This window comes from Osmerus mordax, chromosome 3 (assembly GCF_038355195.1).
Source record: "Osmerus mordax isolate fOsmMor3 chromosome 3, fOsmMor3.pri, whole genome shotgun sequence".
In the NCBI taxonomy this organism is placed as follows: domain Eukaryota; kingdom Metazoa; phylum Chordata; class Actinopteri; order Osmeriformes; family Osmeridae; genus Osmerus; species Osmerus mordax.
This window is the reverse complement of record NC_090052.1, coordinates 18,375,897-18,395,020: the sequence shown is the minus strand read 5'-3', so window position 1 is coordinate 18,395,020 and position 19,124 is coordinate 18,375,897. Positions and strand designations below refer to the sequence as shown.

Genomic DNA, 19,124 nt, shown 5'->3' with positions numbered 1-19,124 from the left:
GACACAACGTCAGTTGCATGACCGGGAATCGAACTGGCAACCTTCGGATTACTAGCCCAACTCCCTCACCGCTCAGCCAACTGACTCCCTATGTGCTCCCTAACTGCTCTCTCTTCCTCCTCAAAACAACACACACACAATACACGCACACACACATGCATGCACGCACACAGGTTTTGCCCCAATTTTTGTATCAACAAAAGGGTTCGTTATTTTGCATCTGTTTCTCTCTCCAATTATTACACCTCTCCATTCCTGCCAAGGTGAGTGTGTGAGGTGAAGGGGGAAAGGAGGATGATATGGAAGGCAGGAAGGAAAGATAGATAGCGACAGATGGGATTCTCTTTGATTTCTCACATTTAAACAATTATTCATGAGAAAGAATTCATGAGAAGAGCTTTGTGATTTATACTGTTTCTTTTAGAAAATCATGCCATCTCTCTTTTCCTCTCTCTTCTCAAATTACTACTCTCACCAATTGTGATTCTTTCCTGCGTGTGTGTGTGTGTGAGTGTGTGGGTGTGTGTGTGTGTGTGTGAGGGGGGGGTGCTACAGTAGGCTTAGACGTTTAGAGTCCCTCATAAATATTCATGAGAGTGATGTCACTACTGGAACATCAAAGTATCACAGGGATTAGAGTGAGAAGTGGGCGGGATTACAGCAAAACCTAAACCCTGGGTATCTAAACTATTATGAAGTGGTTTCTCTTTCCTTCTGTCTTTTACTTCTTCCGCATTTCTCTTGTTTTCTCACCACCGCGTGTGTGTGTGTTTCTCTATATGGCTAGATGGACACTGCTGAGGAGGCACACATTTACAAAGCATGCATGAGAGTCAAAATAAGAGCAGACCTACATATTCTGCAGGAAAGTGTAGCCATCTTGATATTTAATTTATAGCCAATGCCAGTGTTAAAAGTTTATTGCTAGTTGGTGTCAGTTAACTATCAGATCACACATCACACATGATCGCAAACTTAAGTTTTAAACCAAGTAGGCTAATAAAAAAGGTATTGTAATGAAGCATTATATAAAAATTGATTATTTTATTCATAATTTTTAAAGCGTCATCATATCAACTCAGACAGAATTATGACACACTTATTTATACTTGAACAAAATTATTTTTTGAGGGGGCACAGCATTCCATTTGGGCGGGCATTGCCCATCAATGCCCCCCCTTGGAGCCGACCCTGCCTGAGGTTTGAACTAACAGAGGAAACACATACAGTAACTAACACAGAGAGCAAAAACAGCATCTGGCAGAGAGACGTTGGGACGTGTCATCCTGTGCAAGCTGTCAAACCCTTGCCCTCACCCTCACCTCACACACACACACACACACACACACACACTCACACTCACACACACACACTCCTTGTCAAGTTGTCTATATGCCATGATGGATAAGGGCAACACCTGGACACAGAAACATTGGCAGGCAGACAGACATCAGATACTAGTCAGTGTGTGTGTGTGTGTGTGTGTTTGTGTGTGTGTCAGTCCCAGGACATTGCTGAAACATCTGTCTGTTGATGTATGAGGTTCTGAGGGAGGTATGCTCCAAGCTTTGATCCCAGTCAAACCTCCAGTCAAAACAGCCATTCAGGAATGAAAATCTATTACTGACTCCACCATCTAACCATCTTACCCCACTCTCCCTGCAACATCATTACACATAAGTACTTTCATACATATGTACATACGCATGTGCACGTGTGTGTATCTGCGGGTGGCATGTGTAGCAGAAAGCTGTCACCTGCTATGCGCCATGTAAAGCAACCGTTAAACAGGAAGTGACACCGTCAGGAGAAAGTGTCACTACAGAGAGAAACGCTTCCTGTGTGATGGCCTGACTTGTGGTGACCCTGCTGTCTGTGTCCATCTACTCATGCATGCACACACACACACACAAACACACACACAACGGGGTGGCTGATTCCCCATTGAGATGCCGGCACTGTTGGTATGACCTATGCACCTCAGTGAGGGCCATATGTCAACCCCTTCCCATCATGCCAAGCATCCACAAAAACACTGTAACTCTACCCTTTGGTTTCTCGATCAGTCGACTCACTCTCTCCCTCTGTCTCTCTTCCTCTTACTCTCTCTCTACCTCCATGTCTCTCTTCCTTTCTTTTGCACATCACTTCTCTCTCTCTCTCCTTGGCTTTAGGGTGATACCAAATAGGATTATATCAGGTTGGTAGAAAGGAGATGGGAGATCAAGAGAGATAGAAAGAGAGAGAGAGAGATGGAGAGAGAGAGAGACAAGAGAGAGAGAGAGAGAGAGAGAGAGAGAGAGAGAGAGAGTTTGGCAATGATTAGTCTCTTGGGACTGGGTCTCAGGAGGATGGTGGGTGGGAGGGGGGGGGGGTCTAGACCCAGGTGTTGTCCCTCAGGGGCATTGGCGGTGGTGGTGTGTGTGTGTGTGTGTGTGTGTATGTGGTTGGAGCTTGTGAATATGCCAGGCATCTCACGTCTAATTATATTTCTCTATGCCCCTCTCACTTTAGATCTCTCTCCCTCTGTGATGAAGACTCTCCTCTGTCTATCTTAACGAAATCAATGACAACTAATCAGAGCAGTTTGAGGTGTCTGGTAAAGGATGTTGTTACACCTCATGCGCAGTCAGTGTATATGATGTCCTGATTGATGGGGAAGCATGTTTGTCTGAAGTGTGTGTCGCGTGTTCCTGACTGTTTTCAGTGAGAGCACACCTGCTCTGGTGAGTCAGCTGGCGCTGTATTTGCCCCCTGCGGGCTTGGCACTGCCACATGGATGCCCTTTGTCCAGCCCCACAGGGCATGTGTATGTGTGTGTGTGTGTACTGTATGTGTGTGTGAGAGAGTTTCTGTGTGTGTATGTGTGTGTGTGGATGTGTGTATGGATTGAACCACCCCAGAGGGCCTGTGTTGGGCTGAGCACCCATCCCGCTGCCAAACTTCACAGTCATCTTCAAAGCAACGTGAACAGAAACAACATGAGGCCCAGCTCAGCTGTGTGAGCTCCTGTTATCTCCAGTGTGTGTGTGTGTGTGTGTGTGTGTTTGTGTGTGTGGGGGGGTGTGTGTGTGTGTGTGTGTGTAGGTGTGTGTGTGTGTGTGTGAGTTTGTGTGTGTGTGAATGTCTGTGTGTGTCTGTACCGGAGTACTGGTGTGTCTGACTGACTGCATGTTTGTATATGTGCATACGACACCGATTTAAATCCAATACTTGAACACCAAGACAACCATTTGGCATGGAATAAGAACAAATGCCCTCCCTATCACTACTGGAACTGGGTTTGGCCCTTCAGTGACTCAGTGCTTATTGGTGCTCTCAGATAAGGTTTTCAAGACAAGTACTAGACTAGACGTCTGGGACTACTGAAAACTGCGGATTTGTATTGACACTCTTCCGAGTTAATGAAGAGAGCAGTCTCAAGTGTGAGTGTGTGTGTGTGTGTGTGTATGTGTGTGTGCTATCTTCACTAGAGCAAAACGAAAGCAACTAAGGCCATCTGCAGCGTGAAAACCCCTTAGAGCTGTGAACACTGTGAGTAGGGCAGGGTGGGGCGGGGAGGGGAGAGAGGGACGGAGGTGGGAGAAAGAGGCCGGGCTGGGAAGAGGAGAGTTAGGGGGAGTGAGAGGAGAAGAGAGGAGAGGGGGTGTGAGAGGCAGGGGGAGGCCGATGAGAAGGAGCGTGAACGTAAGGAGAGGTAGAGAGACCAAGTTGTCGAGGGAATGAGAACGATAGAAAGAGAGAGAGAGCGAGAGTTGCCGAAAGGCAAGAGGATGGACAGACAAAGAAAGAGAACATCGACCCGTGTAGAAGAAAACAGTTGTTGGCTGTTAGTTCTCTATAATCCTAGATCATCAAGATGACATGCAGCGACACACTGCACAGTCTCAATAGACTATGTCCTCCCTCTCCGCAGTGTCCCACTGAGCCTTCTCACACACAAACAAGACATCTACTAGTTTTCACTTACTGCAACAGAATACCCCATGATTACACCCCTCATTTTGAGTCATGTATACGCACACACACATACACGTACTAAATCAAATCAAATCCCGTACAGACACACACTGATACTCATATGCAGACACTCACAATCACACCACACACACAGACAGACACATACAAGGAGCTGTGGATCCACAGTGGCTCTTTGATGACAGAGTCAGTGGATGTGTAACATATCAGATCAGGATAAGAACGACCGTTTAAAAACAGCCCTTTTCTCTTTCATCCTTTCCCTCTATCTTCCCCCTCTCCCTCTCTCCTCCCTCTGCCTTCCCCTCACAAAGGAGTGCTAAGCTGGGAAAGATAGGCAGATCCCTCCTCTGAGCAGCCAGGCAGGAACGATGGAGAGAGAGAGAGAGAGAGAGAGAGAGAGAGAGAGAGAGAGAGAGAGAGAGAGAGAGAGAGAGAGAGAGAGAGAGAGAGAGAGAGAGAGAGGGAGGGGGGTATAGAATACTTTCTCATTAGGATCATCTCTTCTTCTCGTTTGGTCTCTCTCTCTCTCTCTTTTTCTCTCTCTTTTTCTCACACCCTAAGCACATCTTGACCAAATTGAGCAACCTATGAGCTCATTCTCTGTGGTGAACATATCTATATTCCCCATGACAGCAGAGAGAGTGTGGAGAGTGAAAGAAGAGAGCGAGAAAGAAAGAGAGAGAGAGAGAGAGAGAGAGAGAGAGAGAGAGCGAGAGAGAGAGAGAGAAGAGAGAGAGAGAGAGAGAGAGAGAGAGATGAGAGAGAGAGAGAGAGAGAGAGAGAGAGGAGAGAGCGAGAGAGAGAGAGAGAGAGAGAGAGAGTGCCTGCCTCTGAGGAGCAGCCTTCCGTCAATGGAAGCTTCACAGTATGGCAGCATTCCCATTCAAATTAAGCTTGCCTCCTTATTACCTGTCCCTCATTAACACTGACAGACAAGAGAGAATTCAAGAAGAATGTGTGCCCTATGCTTGTTGCTAGCTCACCTATGAAGTCTATAGGTGATGGACTGAAATTGTGGGGGAATGCTTCTCACACTGAGATAGTCAGAAAAACGGTGTTATTCATGGTTCCCATACTTTGGAACGTACACACACACACACACACACACTTGCCCAGTCACATGAACACATGATAGCAGGGTTGCTCCTGTATCATAAGGAAACATCAAAGCTCATTGCCTAGGAGACCACAAGCTAAGCAGCTTTCATGCATGTAACATCATGAATACATTATAACACAAATACATCCCACTCTCACACTTAGAACCTAGATTTGTCAAGACACACAGAATGAAAGAAGGCATATCTCAAATAAAGAAATCTCAGATATCTGAGAAAGACAATGAGATATCCATCTCTCCTATGCAATATTAGTTAGTTTCAAGTGAGTGGTATTTGGCTACCTGTTTTCAATAAAATGCTGTTGAGGTACTCTTGCATGAGACCTGTGCAGAACAACAACCTGATCACAATAGGTTAAAAAAAAGTATGTTCAGCTAGACAAAAAGTGTCTATAAATCGTCATAGTAAAAAAGGTATTTCTGAATAGAAAGGTTCTTAGAGAAACTTAAAAACTCATGATTATAAATTATGTTGGTTCACCATCTAGTGGTCACTTTAACTGTATGACATTTTTATACGTTTGTTTGCCTAAATGGTTCACGGCAGAACTTGACTTTTAGGTGGTTATTTTCATGGTTTTAAACTAACTGTCTTTAACACATTTATTTTTTTTTTATTTTTTTTTTTATTGTCAAAATGATCTAGCCTCCTATAAGTGTTCTGCGCAAGTCTATAGAGAGACACTGACGTTCTGAACGTGGTCCTTGCGCTTGCATTTCGGAAACCCCGATCATATGACAGGTCGTTGTGGAGACAGCAAGCTGTAGCTATCGAGCTAGTTTAGCGAGCCAAGTACAGCTGATAATCAACGGAACGTATCATATCCAAAATTATTTAAAATGGAACGGAATAAAAACCTACCCAATTTATCACTTGAAACCGACAGAAATTAAAGTAATTTGAAAAACTGCGTTGCTTAGCAAGCCACTGTCTTTAACAGACTTGGTGCGCTACAGTGAGTGCTAGCCACTACAGTAGCTAGCTAGCTAAAAGACTAATCGTTAGCTAACTGGACAAGTAAGTAAGGTAGCCAGCACCAGCTGTGTGCTAGATATCTAATATACTTTTTTCTAGCTAGTTGAAGAGCTTGTAGCTAGCCGCCTGTTTTAAAACTAGTGTAATTACATAGGTAACTAGTTTTCTATCAGGGGGTCTAGCAGTTGCGCTACTTCAAAATGGCTTGTGTGCATTATAAGTTCTCGTCTAAACTCCAATATGACACCGTCACTTTCGATGGCCTGCACATCACTTTGAGTGATTTGAAGAGACAGATCATGGGCCGGGAGAAACTCAAGGCCGGCGATTGTGATCTACAGATAACCAACGCACAGACTAAAGAAGGTAAGCAATTCTTCATGTTTGGGCGTCTGATAAAGCTGACAAACGGATAATGTCATGTTCAAGTTAGCTTAGCTAGCTAAATTGAAGTAATTTCAAGTCGTTGTTGAACGCGGGACCATCTTAGATACACATATTTTCAATATAATTAGCTATGGTGGTGAGTGATCATTGACCGTTTGCCACACGTGGGCCTTGACCTGACCATATCGGCTTTGACAGCTGTGCGGATTACAGAAAGTGGTTGCGTCACATATGGTACGGCAACAACCTTAGAAAAGTGTATAAAACCAGTTCCGTTTCGTACTAGGCTTGCTAGTTGCATACTTAATCCATATAAATGTCAGATATTCTACTTCATGACATGGCAAGATTAAATAATAATTATCTTTTGGATTTCCAAGCAGGTCACATAAACACAGAGCATTTTGCAGATCCATAGTCTCTCCCTTTCCTTTCCCCTCTCATCCTCTAACTTGTAGAATACCATGATGACACAGCACTTATCACCAAGAACTCCTCAGTCATCATCAAGAGAATACCCCTGGGAGGAGTCAAAGCCACTAATAAAACCTATCTCATGTAAGTGTTGACTGTGACTCCTGTGTTCTCTACACACTTGTACTCCTCACCTGAGTCAGAGCACTTGTTTTCTTAGTGTATCCGGTCCAATTTGGTGCTGTTCTCTTCATATTTATACACGAATTACATCCCAAATTGTGGCGGGAGGTAAGTTATGGGTTAAGCGTAAGGGATCTCGGAATAACTGTTTTTGGAGAAGTGAGGATTTATGACTCCCCATTCAGGGTTTGATGTCATAGAAACTGTCGGTTAGGCAAAAAAAAAAAAGAGTGCTTCACCACAGCTGTCAGCCACCTGCAGAGAGCCCTGACAAGCCTGCGTAGGCCCAGGAATGACTCCTCCCTCCCTGGCTGCTTTCAGTCGAACATAAGAGTTCCATTCAATGGCGGAGCATGCAGTGTAGGCTATTTGATTCCAGGGCTAGGCCTACTCTGTGTCTGGGGAAATGGCCCCATTGTGCTTCCCTGGCTCTACTGCAAAGTTGACACACTGCCTCTTATTTGTGTTTCAGTGGACGCTCTGACCATCACCATGTCGTGGGACCCCCCAAAGCCGTATGTAACCAAACCACACCTCACCCCACACTGAACTCACACTTACGCCTCCACGTGGTACTCTTGAACGTGGGCACAATGTTCTGGAACCACTCCAGTGTTGTGGAGATGCAATTATCCTCCTCCTGAAATCCAATGTAACCATCGAACAAATCCAATGTTTTTATTTGATTTTTTTTTAAATGTTTTATTTCTCTCCAAAACTTGAAAAATGTTCAAAAGCGTGCATGTGAATGCTGCACTGTGCAATATTTCCCACTGAAGTCAGACATGGAAAAAAAGGTTATGGCAATCTATTGTACAGATGCCTGTATGATCAGTCTTTATGATTTGCCTGAAAAGAAGTGGAACATGTCCAGTAGTTTCTTTAAATACGATGCGTCTGTAAAACTGTTATTGTTTTTATGTTTTTCTAATAAAAACTATTGAGCTTTTAAACTTCCCATTTGTATCCTGCTGTCTAAACCCCTATACCTAACAAAGAGTGAATGTCTAAGGGCAGGGCAGTGGTCCTGAATCTGATAGCTGTGCCATGTGTGTTTGAGACCGATAGAGAGAAGGCCAACGCCAGCACACTAATAACAGTTATCTGAGTGACAATGAGAAGATAGGTCTGGAGGCAAAGCCCTTTTTAGCTGAGCTAGTCCAGTCCTGAACTCTTGTGGTTGAGAGTCCTGTCTCACACAAGCCAGTGTTAGGTTGTGTTATTCCTTCTTAGACATTGAGACATATCTCAGTTACGTCTTCACCGATGTTGGAAAGTGTCAGTGCCTAGAATGTAGGCAGGGATTATATATGTGTATGTCTGTGTCATTCCTGGTTGTGGTTCCTCTTATATGCATCTTGGTGGTAAACTGACTTTGTCTTTAATTCAAACAGATGGATGATCATGCAGTGTCTGTGTCTCTGGCCCAGCTGTCTAAGGTATACCCCCTCAGTGAAACCCTTTCTGTTTGAACATAGTCTTTCGTAATCTCATGGAATTTTTCTTTATTTTGATCAGTAGTTGTAGTGTTTATGAATGTCATTCTTACCTTGCCTTCTGCAGTACACTGTATCTAATGTATACTCTATACTATTTTTATACATGTTATGATTTAGCACACAAGTCTTGACACTGATCATTATTTAACAACTGTTGGGCCTAACATTGTTTATATTGACATATGATAATCACCTAATGGATGTTAGAAAGCCATCTATGTCTTTATAATTAATATGAAGGTCAAATTAAGTTTAAAAATAATCCTCCTGTGTTATCAATGTAGCCACTGTCAGTCTTTTTTTGGCAGATTTAATACTAATTTTCCCCAACTGCTGCTGCTATTTCATGTATTGATCAGTATTAATATGAATTGTTATGTGTGTCTCTCCTGACTCCTGTAAAGAGTTAGCCTTGTCATTGGGTGAAGCACCTTACAGCATGCTGCTTGTGTCCGTTTCCTCTCGCTGTGCGCACATAAACACAGACGCGCACACACACACACACGCGCTACCAGGACCGTACCGCGTTAACAGTACAGAAGAAAGAATTGTTTACTTTTCGGTCAACATTGCTTTTATCCTTTTTCATTTTTCTCATGAAGATTCACAACATATTTTTTTTTCCCCTCCGTGGATATTTGTCCTCCCTCGGGTTGCTTCTAAAGCACACTTGTTTGTACACTTTTTGTTTCAGCCTCCCAGGATGAGGCTGCTGTATATGACTGTCATCTTCTGTGTAACCCTGATTACTTGACCTCACTCATCATGCTCTGTCACTGTGAACACAGCATTAGTTTGTGAAGGCAAATTCTGTCAGCAATTTACTTATAGTAAAAGAGTGTCTGATGTTGCCAAGTTGCAAATGTACCCCATGGTGTAGATGTTAAATGATTACAATATTGACCATATATTTGCACATTTCTTGAGTGATGACTTTGTAAAGGACTGGTACTGGTTGTAAACTGATCATATACCTCAATTGCAGTTGACTCTAGTCTTATGTAATGAAACCTACGTTTCCGGTGTCATTGTATTTGAGTGGGGTTGGATTCTTGGGCCAATGGGAGAATTACTGTGTTTGACGTTTTCTTTTTTTGTCAATAAAATTTGGCGAATGTCTCTTAGACCCTGACCATGAGTGTGTGGACTAGTGGTGTGCCTTGCATGCATATTGGTATTTTTCTCTCGCAGTGCTTTAGTAGTTTACAGTCATTCAGTGATTTGTCCTCAGTTGGATTGGGATCAATACTGGTCTGAATCTAATTGGGTTGAACAAAGTAACTCAGAACCAGAGTTTTGTGTCAAGACTGTTCAGGATGCAGTTCTTAATCTACGTTTAAAGATGGCAATGTATTGAAGCTAAAACTAGTCAATTTGAAAGACAAGGCTTCTCTTATAGAAAGCAACAATGTGAGGTCCTTTACATACCTCTGAACACAGTCAGTAAGGTTATTGAATACAGCCAGATTTCCAACAGTGATTTGTTTGACTCATGGTTAACAAGTAAACCCAACAAGGCTATTTAGGGTTGCGTGTCCCCAGCTGTATGCTGGGACTAACAGAGACCTCAACAGAGACACAAGCAGCATCAGTGCAGCTCCACAAGCTTCTCTTTACAGGGGCCTGGTTGGTGTGAGGGTCAGTGTGTCGGTCCAGACTAAGTCTTTACACAGCTAGATCTTAGAAGCTTGGGTAGCAACCTCCACCTCAACCAATCAAAACCAAGGTTATGTCAGCACGTATCCAGTCCTGTCTGTATGTTTCCTGTTGACCCGTTTAACCTCTGTCCTGTGTGTGTGTGTGTGTGTGTGTGATGCTGCCGTCTCGCCCCTGTGATGCAGACCGCAAACCTGGCCGAGGCCAACGCCTCTGAGGATGACAAGATCCGCGCCATGATGTCACAGTCCAACCACGACTACGACCCCATCCAGTGAGTACGGAGCGAGAGAGGGGCTCTCTGCCCCGAAGCAACATGTCACTAGTTCACTAGGTCCCTCATGGACCTTCTGGTGGTCTGATCTCAACTGCTCAGCTCCCCCCCCCCCCGATATCCTCAGTCTGGATGCCTGGTTTTGTGACGTGTATTTTCATCTGGATGAGCTGCTGTGGGCCTAGCGAACGACTTATCTGTTCCTTTTATCCAACCAGCTACACGAAGAAGCTGTCAGGGCCGCCCCCTCCCAACTACACCTGCTTCCGCTGTGGCAAGAACGGCCACTACATCAGGAACTGTCCAACCAATGGGGTAATAGGACACATCTGTGATCTCCCCTGCAGCTCTGGTTATCTGCTCAACCAATCAGCTGTGCCCACTCAACAGCTTACTTTTGTATGATTTATTAACTGCTTTTTTCTAGTACCACTTGTCTACCGTTCTTTTGTTACTGATGCAAATGTGCAACAGAACGCAAGATTCTCCTCATTGCCTCGACATTGAACACTCACGTTTAATCCAACGCGTTGCATGACACAACCGACACGAACGCCAGACCAAATCAAAGATGTGTGTGCAACACGCAAGCATGTGACGTGTGCGTATCTGGTCGTGCCAGCAGGATAAAAGCTTCGAGGCGCCTCAGAGGATCAAGAAGAGCACGGGCATCCCTCGCTCCTTCATGATGGAGGTGGACGACCCCAGCATCAAGGGAGCCATGTTGACCAACACCGGCCGCTACGCCATCCCCACCATAGACGCGTAAGTACCCCTGTCTTCTGACGCCCCTCATCCACAACACTGGAAGGGCTTTCGTGTGGCCGCCCGTGTGTCAAAGTTTAGTTTATTGTAGCCATTGTAAAAGGGCTTGCGTGTTGGCAGCCAGTCTTTAAAGGGCTTGTGTGTTGGCAGCCAGTGTTTAAAGGGCTTGTGTGTTGTAGTGAGGCGTACGCCATCGGTAAGAAGGAGAAGCCTCCCTTCGTGGCCCAGGCCAAGTCGTCCTCGGAGGAGGATGAAGACCCCATCCCTGACGAGCTGCTGTGTCTCCTCTGCAAAGATCTCATGACCGACGCTGTCGTCATCCCCTGCTGCGGCAACAGCTACTGTGACGACTGTGAGTCTGAACACACACACACTGTCTGCACTCGCACACAGCTACTGTGACGACTGTGAGTCTGAACACACACACACTGTCTGCACTCGCACACAGCTACTGTGACGACTGTGAGTCTGAACACACACACACACACACGGTCGGCACTCGCACACAGCTATTGCGATGATTGCGAGTCTACACGCGCGCGCGCACACACACTCATTGACATCCAAAACACCCCCTCACCTACTCATCCCCCTCACTAGTCCCAATATGGGATTCTAGTCCAACTTAGTTTCAGACCTGCAACCTTTCCGCCCCTCACTGTTCCATGTTGACTCTTCTCAGGTGTCCGGACGTCTCTACTGGAGTCAGACGAACACATCTGTCCCACCTGCGGCAAATCAGACGTCTCGCCCGACGCCCTCATAGCCAATAAGTTCCTGCGCCAGGTAAGGCTCTCCCCCTGAGACGTGGGGAAGATTAGAGTACCACCCGGTTAGTGCACATAGCAGAGTCAATCAAACGCACCTCCTACCTGACCGGTTGTGTTCAGTTCACCTGTACTGCAGATGCTATTTGACCAATATCCCGGCCGGTCTGTCTCCAGGCAGTGAACAATTTCAAGAATGAGACGGGCTACACCAAGCGCATGAAGAAGGGCGGCCCTCCGGACTCTGCTGGCTCCGCCCAGCCCCCTATCCCCGCCCCTCCTCAGCCCCGCCTTCTACGCCCCTACCAGCAAACGAGGAGCCAGCAGGATCCTCTCATGCCCCGCCCTCCTGCGGCCGACACCCCACCATTGGCCCAACAGCCTGGCACGCCTCCCATTGGTGGGAAAACCGCTGCAGGCTCCTCCTCCCACAGCACGCCTGCTGCCTCCCCTCAGCACCTACCCAGCCATGTGGAGCCACCTGTAAAGTAAGCAGGGGCACACACACACCTCACACATGTACACACAGAATCACACAGTCAGACATCAGAGAAATCATAGATGCTTTCAACATGGGTGTAGATCTCAACACCCCCTCACCCACATCAGTGACATGTAACAATGTTGCAACCCTTACCGTCTTCCAGAGAGGTTGAGGACCTGGTGCCGACCCAGTCTGTGGTGGTCTCTGCGGACCCTCCAGCTCCCACATCTCTCCTCCCCACGGTGAGTACACACACACACACACTATGCTGTTCATTGCATTCACACAGTTTTGGTTGGTTTGTTTTGCAACCTTTAACCAGACCTGCTTATGTCTGTGTTCTGCGTGCTGTCTCCAGGGTTACCATGTCCAAGTTCTAACCCAGCCCCCTCCTCTCAGCCACGCGCTCCACAAAGCAGGTGAGTTACCCCTGGCATCAGCTGGTTTTAACAGAGAGGTTTTTGCCTCATGCCAGCATAACATTGAGAATTTCAAAACCGACTTGATATAAGATTTCTAGAACAAGTACATGGGTGTGTTTGTATTTGGATGCATTTTTTCTTGACCCACAGGCCCGCCCCCGAGACCCAACCCCCCCAGACACTCTGGTGGACCCCCCAGTTGGGACACGTAAGTCTAAATCAAACTTTATTTGTGTAGCCTTGTTGGCAAGCAGTGTCACAAAGGACTTCACAGAACCTAACAGATAAGCATAGATATCCAAGCTAAACCCTTTAGACAATACAAGGGCAAACCTCCCACAGTCCTTCATATCCTTACATCAGCTTGGCGTCCACAAAACATAAAGTTCCTGTTCTGCCTCTCTGATGTCACTTCCTCTCTCCAGCTCCGGTGGCCATGACAGGCCTCACAGTGACCAACCCCAACACTCCCACCTCCCTCCCAGCCAGCCCCCACCTTCCTCTGGACCCCTACCCCTCTTCCCTCCTCCTCCCTCTCTCTTCTCCTCCACCCAGCACTTACCCCCGCTTCTTGGGGTGGGGCACCCCCAGTACCCTCCTCCGCACTACCCCCCGGGCCAGCCTCCCTCCAGCTACCCTGTACCCCCGCCAGGCTTCCCTCCAGTCCCTGGGGTGATGCCCGTCCCCCCCTGGCCGCCCTCCACCTCCCAGCCCCCGCCCCTCCCCAGCGCCCCCATCCCCTCGCTCTCCTCCGCCCCTCACCCCTCCTTCCTCTCCAAGGATGACTTCTACAGACAGCAGCGGAGGATGAAAGAGGAGTGAGTTTGCTTTTGTTTACCTGGAAAAAGGGAAGGGGGATAAACAACGAAAGATAACCTTTCGTCATTAACTGAAATATGAACTGAAATCCATGTAAGGGATTCCATTGGTTATCGGTGCATCCTTTTGCATGTTGGCATGCGAGCGAGTGGATACCTGACGGTGTCTTCTTCTCTGTTCCCCTAGTCCTCCCAGCCTTTTCAGCGGCAGGGCCAGTGACAAGTCAAAGCTGGAGGAGTTCACCAACGACTTTGCCAAGGAGCTGCTGGAGTACAGGAAGATGCAGAAGGAGAGGAGGCGCTCCTACTCCAGGTAACCATGGTGATCCCTACCAATAGGGACCCTCTCTGTATATCCAATCACCATGTCTCTCTCTGTCTCTCTCTTTCTCTCACTCTCTCTCTCTCATCTGTTCATACCTGCTTTCTCACCCTATCCTGCACCCTTTTGGCCTCATCTGGCCTTTCTTGCCTGTTATTCATCTGGTGTTAATTGATCCTGTCTCTTCCTCTCTCTCTCTCCAGGTCCAAGTCTCCCTACAGGGGCTCGTCCTACAGTGGCTCCTCCCGGTCTTACTCCAAATCCCGCTCTCGTTCCCCTCGCTCCTACTCCCGCTCCGTGAGTCGCTCCCGGTCCCGCTCCAGCTCCCGACCCAGACTCCGCTCCAGGTCTTACTCCCGCTCCCCTTACCCTCGCCGCCCCGCCAGACCCCGTACTTACCGCTCGCGTTCCCGCGGCTACCGGCGCTCCCGCTCGCGCTCCCCCCCGCACTACCGGGGCAGAGACGGGCCTGGAGGTGGCTACCGGTCTAGGTCCAGATCCCCAGGACCCGGGGGCTACCGGAACCACACCCCGCCCGCCAAGAAACCGGGCTCGGACCGGGAGCGCCCGGTGCCCGAGGCGGAGCGTAAGTACCCGGGCCGGGAGCGCTACCGAGACAAAGAGCCCCTGCTGCCGGAGCCCAAAGCGGGCTTCCCCCCACGGGCTCCGGACAGTACCGATTCCCAGGAGAGGGAGCGCTACCACCAGTGGGAGCGCGAGTACAGAGAGTGGTACGAGAAATACTACAAGAGCTACAGCGCCCACCTGCCCCCTGTCCACCCGCCTCCTTTCAGGGCTCGCCCCTCGGAACCTTACAGCTCCCCCACAGACCGCTACGCCCAACCCCGACACACCCGAAACAGGGATACCTCACCCCGGAGCTCCCCCTTCCGTCGAGGGGGGAGAAGGGAGGAATACTCCCCTCCTACCTCAGCTCACAGTCCAGGCCCCGCCTCCAAAGGGAGAACGGCAGCGATGACCTACCAGGAGAGGTGCTTGGAGAAGTATGGACAACAGCCAATCGTCAAGCCCGACAATAAGGAGAACCCGAGGGGATCGACCAAGGACAAGGAGCCAGCCAACTTCACTGTTGGCGTAGCAACCGTTACCTCAGCTAGACCGGGTGCCTCCAAGCCTGGTGCGCACTCCCATAGGAAGCAGAAGAAGAAGAGAAAAGGGGAAGATGCGAGAGGGGGAGGAGAATCCTCTTTCAGCGCCTCGGATTCCACAGAGGAAACGCAGAGGAAGGAGAGAAAAGAAACGAGCGATGTCAACGACGCCGGCCGGGACGACGCCACCCCCGTTCGGGATGAACCAATGGAAAGTGATGCCTCGGCCTTAGCTCCACCTCCTCCTAAACCGGATAGGGCGCCCTCAGACAGAGAAAGGTACGAGAGGAGGGACTTGGCGAAGAGTGACAAGGCCAAGCGCAAATCCGACTCCAGTGGAACCAGGAGAGACGACAACTCCTCCTATACGAGCTCCAGAACTGCCAGAAAGAGAGAGCCGGAGACAGACACGCTCAAAACTGCCCACCACAAGACCAGCCCGGTAAGGGCCGAAGACCAGAAGCCCCCCCCGGCTGAGCTGGCGGTAAAACGACTCAGGGAGGAGATTCTGCCCGTCAAACCAGACCCCTTCGCACCAGAATGCAGCCAGAATCTCCAGACGGCTGTCTCCCTTAAAGCAAGTCCACATCTCTCTCATTCCAAACCGGACCGGCAACCTGACCAGCTCAAAGCTGCCAGAACCAAGCCAGATGGCCACAGGCAAAGTGAGAGTGAACCAGACCAGGCCAGGCCCTCTAAAGAGGACCAGAGAGTCTGGAAGGAACCAGCAGCCAGGCAGGACAGGGAGTCTGCCAGAGAGGACAAGCCCAAGAGGGAGGCTGAGAGGGCGGGCAGGGCAGTGGAGAGATCTTCCGGGAGCAATGCTCCAGACACCAAGCCCGAGAAAAGGAGGAGGCGAGAAGAGAGGGGGAGGAAAGAGGTGAAGAGCACGGACGATAAGGAGCTTAACGCACCGGGAGGGAGAGAGGAGCCCAGTAAAATAGAGACCAAGGAATCCCCCAAGCCAGACGTAGAGACCCAGACCGACGAGGAGGAGAGAGAGAAGGAGACCCTCATAAGGCCCCTGATCGAGCGAGGGATGAGGGGGAAGATTAAGATCAACATCAACATGGAAGGGAAGAAGAAGGCAGGTGGAGAAGGAGGGGTCCAGGGGCCGGCTGCTATCAGCTCCACCAAAGTAGAGAAGGTAGAGAGGAGCAAAAGCCGAGGCCACCGCAGGGTCCTAGCGCCCGACGGCTCCGCGGGTGTGGTAGACTACACGAGGTGAGACGTTTGCACAATCCCTTTTTGACCACTTGGCTTTTATCTTTTGACTAGCCTAGCCGTGTTAGTATGTTCTGTTTCCCATTTAGCGAGCTTATTCTTCCTGGAGTACTGTTGAAACACTGTTGTCATGGTGGCTTATTTGGTAACCTGTGCCTTGATGCTTTGGTGTAATGCAGTGCCAGCTCCACCGGGGGCAGCCCTCTACGTGGAGGTGGCCTGAGCGCTGAGGACAGGCTGGAGCAGAGGAAGACTATAGTGAAGACCCTGGAGGAGTACACCAATGACAGCTCCACCCCTGCCGAGGATGAGATCGTACTCATACAGGTATGCCGTGTGTGCGCACAAACAACATCAAACAGGCACACACACACACACGCACACACCAATAAACGAACGAATGAATCTCATCCAAGTCAGTATTCGACACGCGAAACATCCCCACAGTCCATGAACATCTCTTCTGAAAGGTCACTTTCCCCCTGTGTAGGTCCCTCGCTCCAAATGGGAGAAGGAAGACTCCGAGGAGGAGGGAGAGAAGGAGGAAGCCGTCACGGTCCAGGCCAAACCCCAGGCTCCTCCGCACGCTCCTCTACCCCCACCACTCCCTCCACTCCCCACCCTCTCCGTGGCAACGGAGAGCCTGGTAGGAAGAGCGAGGGTGAAAGAGAGAGACCAAGAGAGGGAGGTGGACAGAGTGAAAGGCTCGTCGCGGCCCCCGCCGGAGAAAGCTCTCACTCCTACTAGTGAGAAAGGCATCTTGGCTGATACGCAGCGCTCCAAAGCCCAAATCTCACCTGCTGAGAAAGACAGACAGGAGGACAAAGACAAAGAGCAGGCGAGAGAGAGGGAGAGAGAAAGCGAAAGGGAGAGGTTCAAGGAGCGACAGAGGGCCAAGGAGTCCGGGGGCAGGGAGAGGGGGAAGGAGCGGGAAAGGGATCGCAGCAGTACATCGAGCAGGGAGGCGACGGACAAACATCGGCCGCCCCACTCATCCTCCTCGTCCTCCACCTCCTCTCACCCCTCGGAGCGGGAGAGGAGAGAGCGGGAGCGAGAGAGGACTGGTGAACGGGGGAGTGACCACGGCAGTGAGAAAAGCTCCTCGTCCTCCTCGCACTCTTCCTTGCGGGACCGCCCGGCCGAGCGCAAACCCTCCGACAGCAGGGACCACAACGTGGTCGTCGCGGTGGACCGCACGCCGACAGACCGCAAGCCGACAGACCGCAAGCCGACAGACCACCGAAACAGAGACCCGAGAGAGAAGGCCGACCAGAAACAAAGAGACCACCTTGACGTCAGACACAGGGACGGTCGCGACGACAGGGAGCCGGGCAGACCCCCTCACCGCCGACGTGACTCCCCCCCTGACCCCCACAGGTCTCGGGGCTGGGACAGAGACTCGCACATGTCTGATTCCTCCAGCAGGAACCAGGCCGGGCGAGGCTGGGAGCCTGTGAGGCCCAGTAAGAGCAGCCCTGGCAGTGACAGGACACAGGACAAACGACCCCCTCTGCCCCCCAGCTCCACAGAGAACCAGCCCACTAAAGGGGCAACCAAGGGAGAGGAACCCCGAGCTGAGGGTCCATCGGGGAGGAAAGAGAGCCAGCAGGACAGCCAGGGAACCAGAGAGATGGAGGTCAGGTCTGTTAGGGAACCACTTCAGCCAGATTGTCACCAACAGCCCCCGAGGAGAGACAAGCCAAAGTCCCCCCACGTAGACCAGGAGCGGGAGGGCGAGAGAGATGGGGAAAGGAGGGGGAAGGAGAAAGGCAGAGAGAACCCAGCGACAAGGTCCCCCAGTGGCCTCCAGCCTGACAGACAGCAGTCCGACCCCGTCAGGGAGACGGACGAGGCGGCGTTCGTGCCCGACTACAGCGAGAGCGAGAGCCTGGGCTCCGAGTCGGAGGGGAGGATGGATGACCGGGGGAGGGAGGGCCGACAGGGGGAGGACAGGAGGAGGGAGGCAAGGAAGGAGCGGGCTGACAGGCGGGAGGACAGGGCTGAGGCTGCAGGGAAGATGGATGCGGGGAAAGGGCCGGAGGGGGAGAGCAGCCGGAGCAGCAGCGTCAGCTCCACCTGCAGCCAGGACAGCCGGAAAGACGAGAAGAAGAGAGACAGGAAGGAGAAGAAGAAACTGAAGAAGCACAAGAAACACAAAAAGCACAAGAGACAGGCGAGCTTGGAGTGTGAGGAGGGGGAGCTGAAGGGACACAAACACAAGAAGAAGAAGTCCAGGAAGAACAGAGACAAAGACAAGGAGGGGCAGGGGAGAGGGGCGGCGGGGGAGGGCGACGGGGAGAAGGCCGAGGAGGGGAGGAAAGAGGAGGCGACGGAGGAGGAGGAGCAAGACTGTTGAACGTCTCGAATGTCCCTTACTGATCTTGTGACAGACAAAGCCTTTGATATCCTTCAGCCCAGACCTGACCCTGACCGGAGAACTGGAAACAGATGTCCATGACCTGCGCAAAGAATCAACACCAGTTTCCCTGCCTCCCTAAGATCATCACTTCTTTAGGTTTTCCATATACATGTTTATGAAAACAAAGTCATTTGACCATGTTAGGCGAGGATAAACAAACACTTGCGAGAGTGCTAGGTTGGGTTTACTTGAATGATGGGTTAGGTAATAACCATTTTTGTTGTTTCTTGATCAATGTTTTTTTTTTTCCCCCAGGTACTTTTTAGTAGTGTGCCATCTAAATGCCATCTCTATCTTATAGGAT

General features: G+C 49.7%; 1 protein-coding gene across 1 annotated transcript; it reads left to right on the top strand.

Moving 5' to 3' along the window:
- The first annotated feature begins 5,810 nt into the window (after positions 1-5,810).
- Positions 5,811-18,757, top strand: rbbp6 (retinoblastoma binding protein 6). Its single transcript, XM_067232733.1, has 18 exons — positions 5,811-6,443; positions 6,923-7,022; positions 7,534-7,576; positions 8,456-8,500; positions 10,402-10,490; positions 10,709-10,805; positions 11,116-11,255; positions 11,435-11,607; positions 11,938-12,041; positions 12,200-12,510; positions 12,670-12,748; positions 12,865-12,925; positions 13,079-13,136; positions 13,354-13,746; positions 13,934-14,059; positions 14,272-16,401; positions 16,581-16,728; positions 16,892-18,757. Exons 1-18 carry the CDS (start codon positions 6,278-6,280, stop codon positions 18,755-18,757), a joined length of 6,129 nt encoding a protein of 2,042 aa, XP_067088834.1. The 5' UTR covers positions 5,811-6,277.
- Positions 18,758-19,124: the final 367 nt, after the last annotated feature.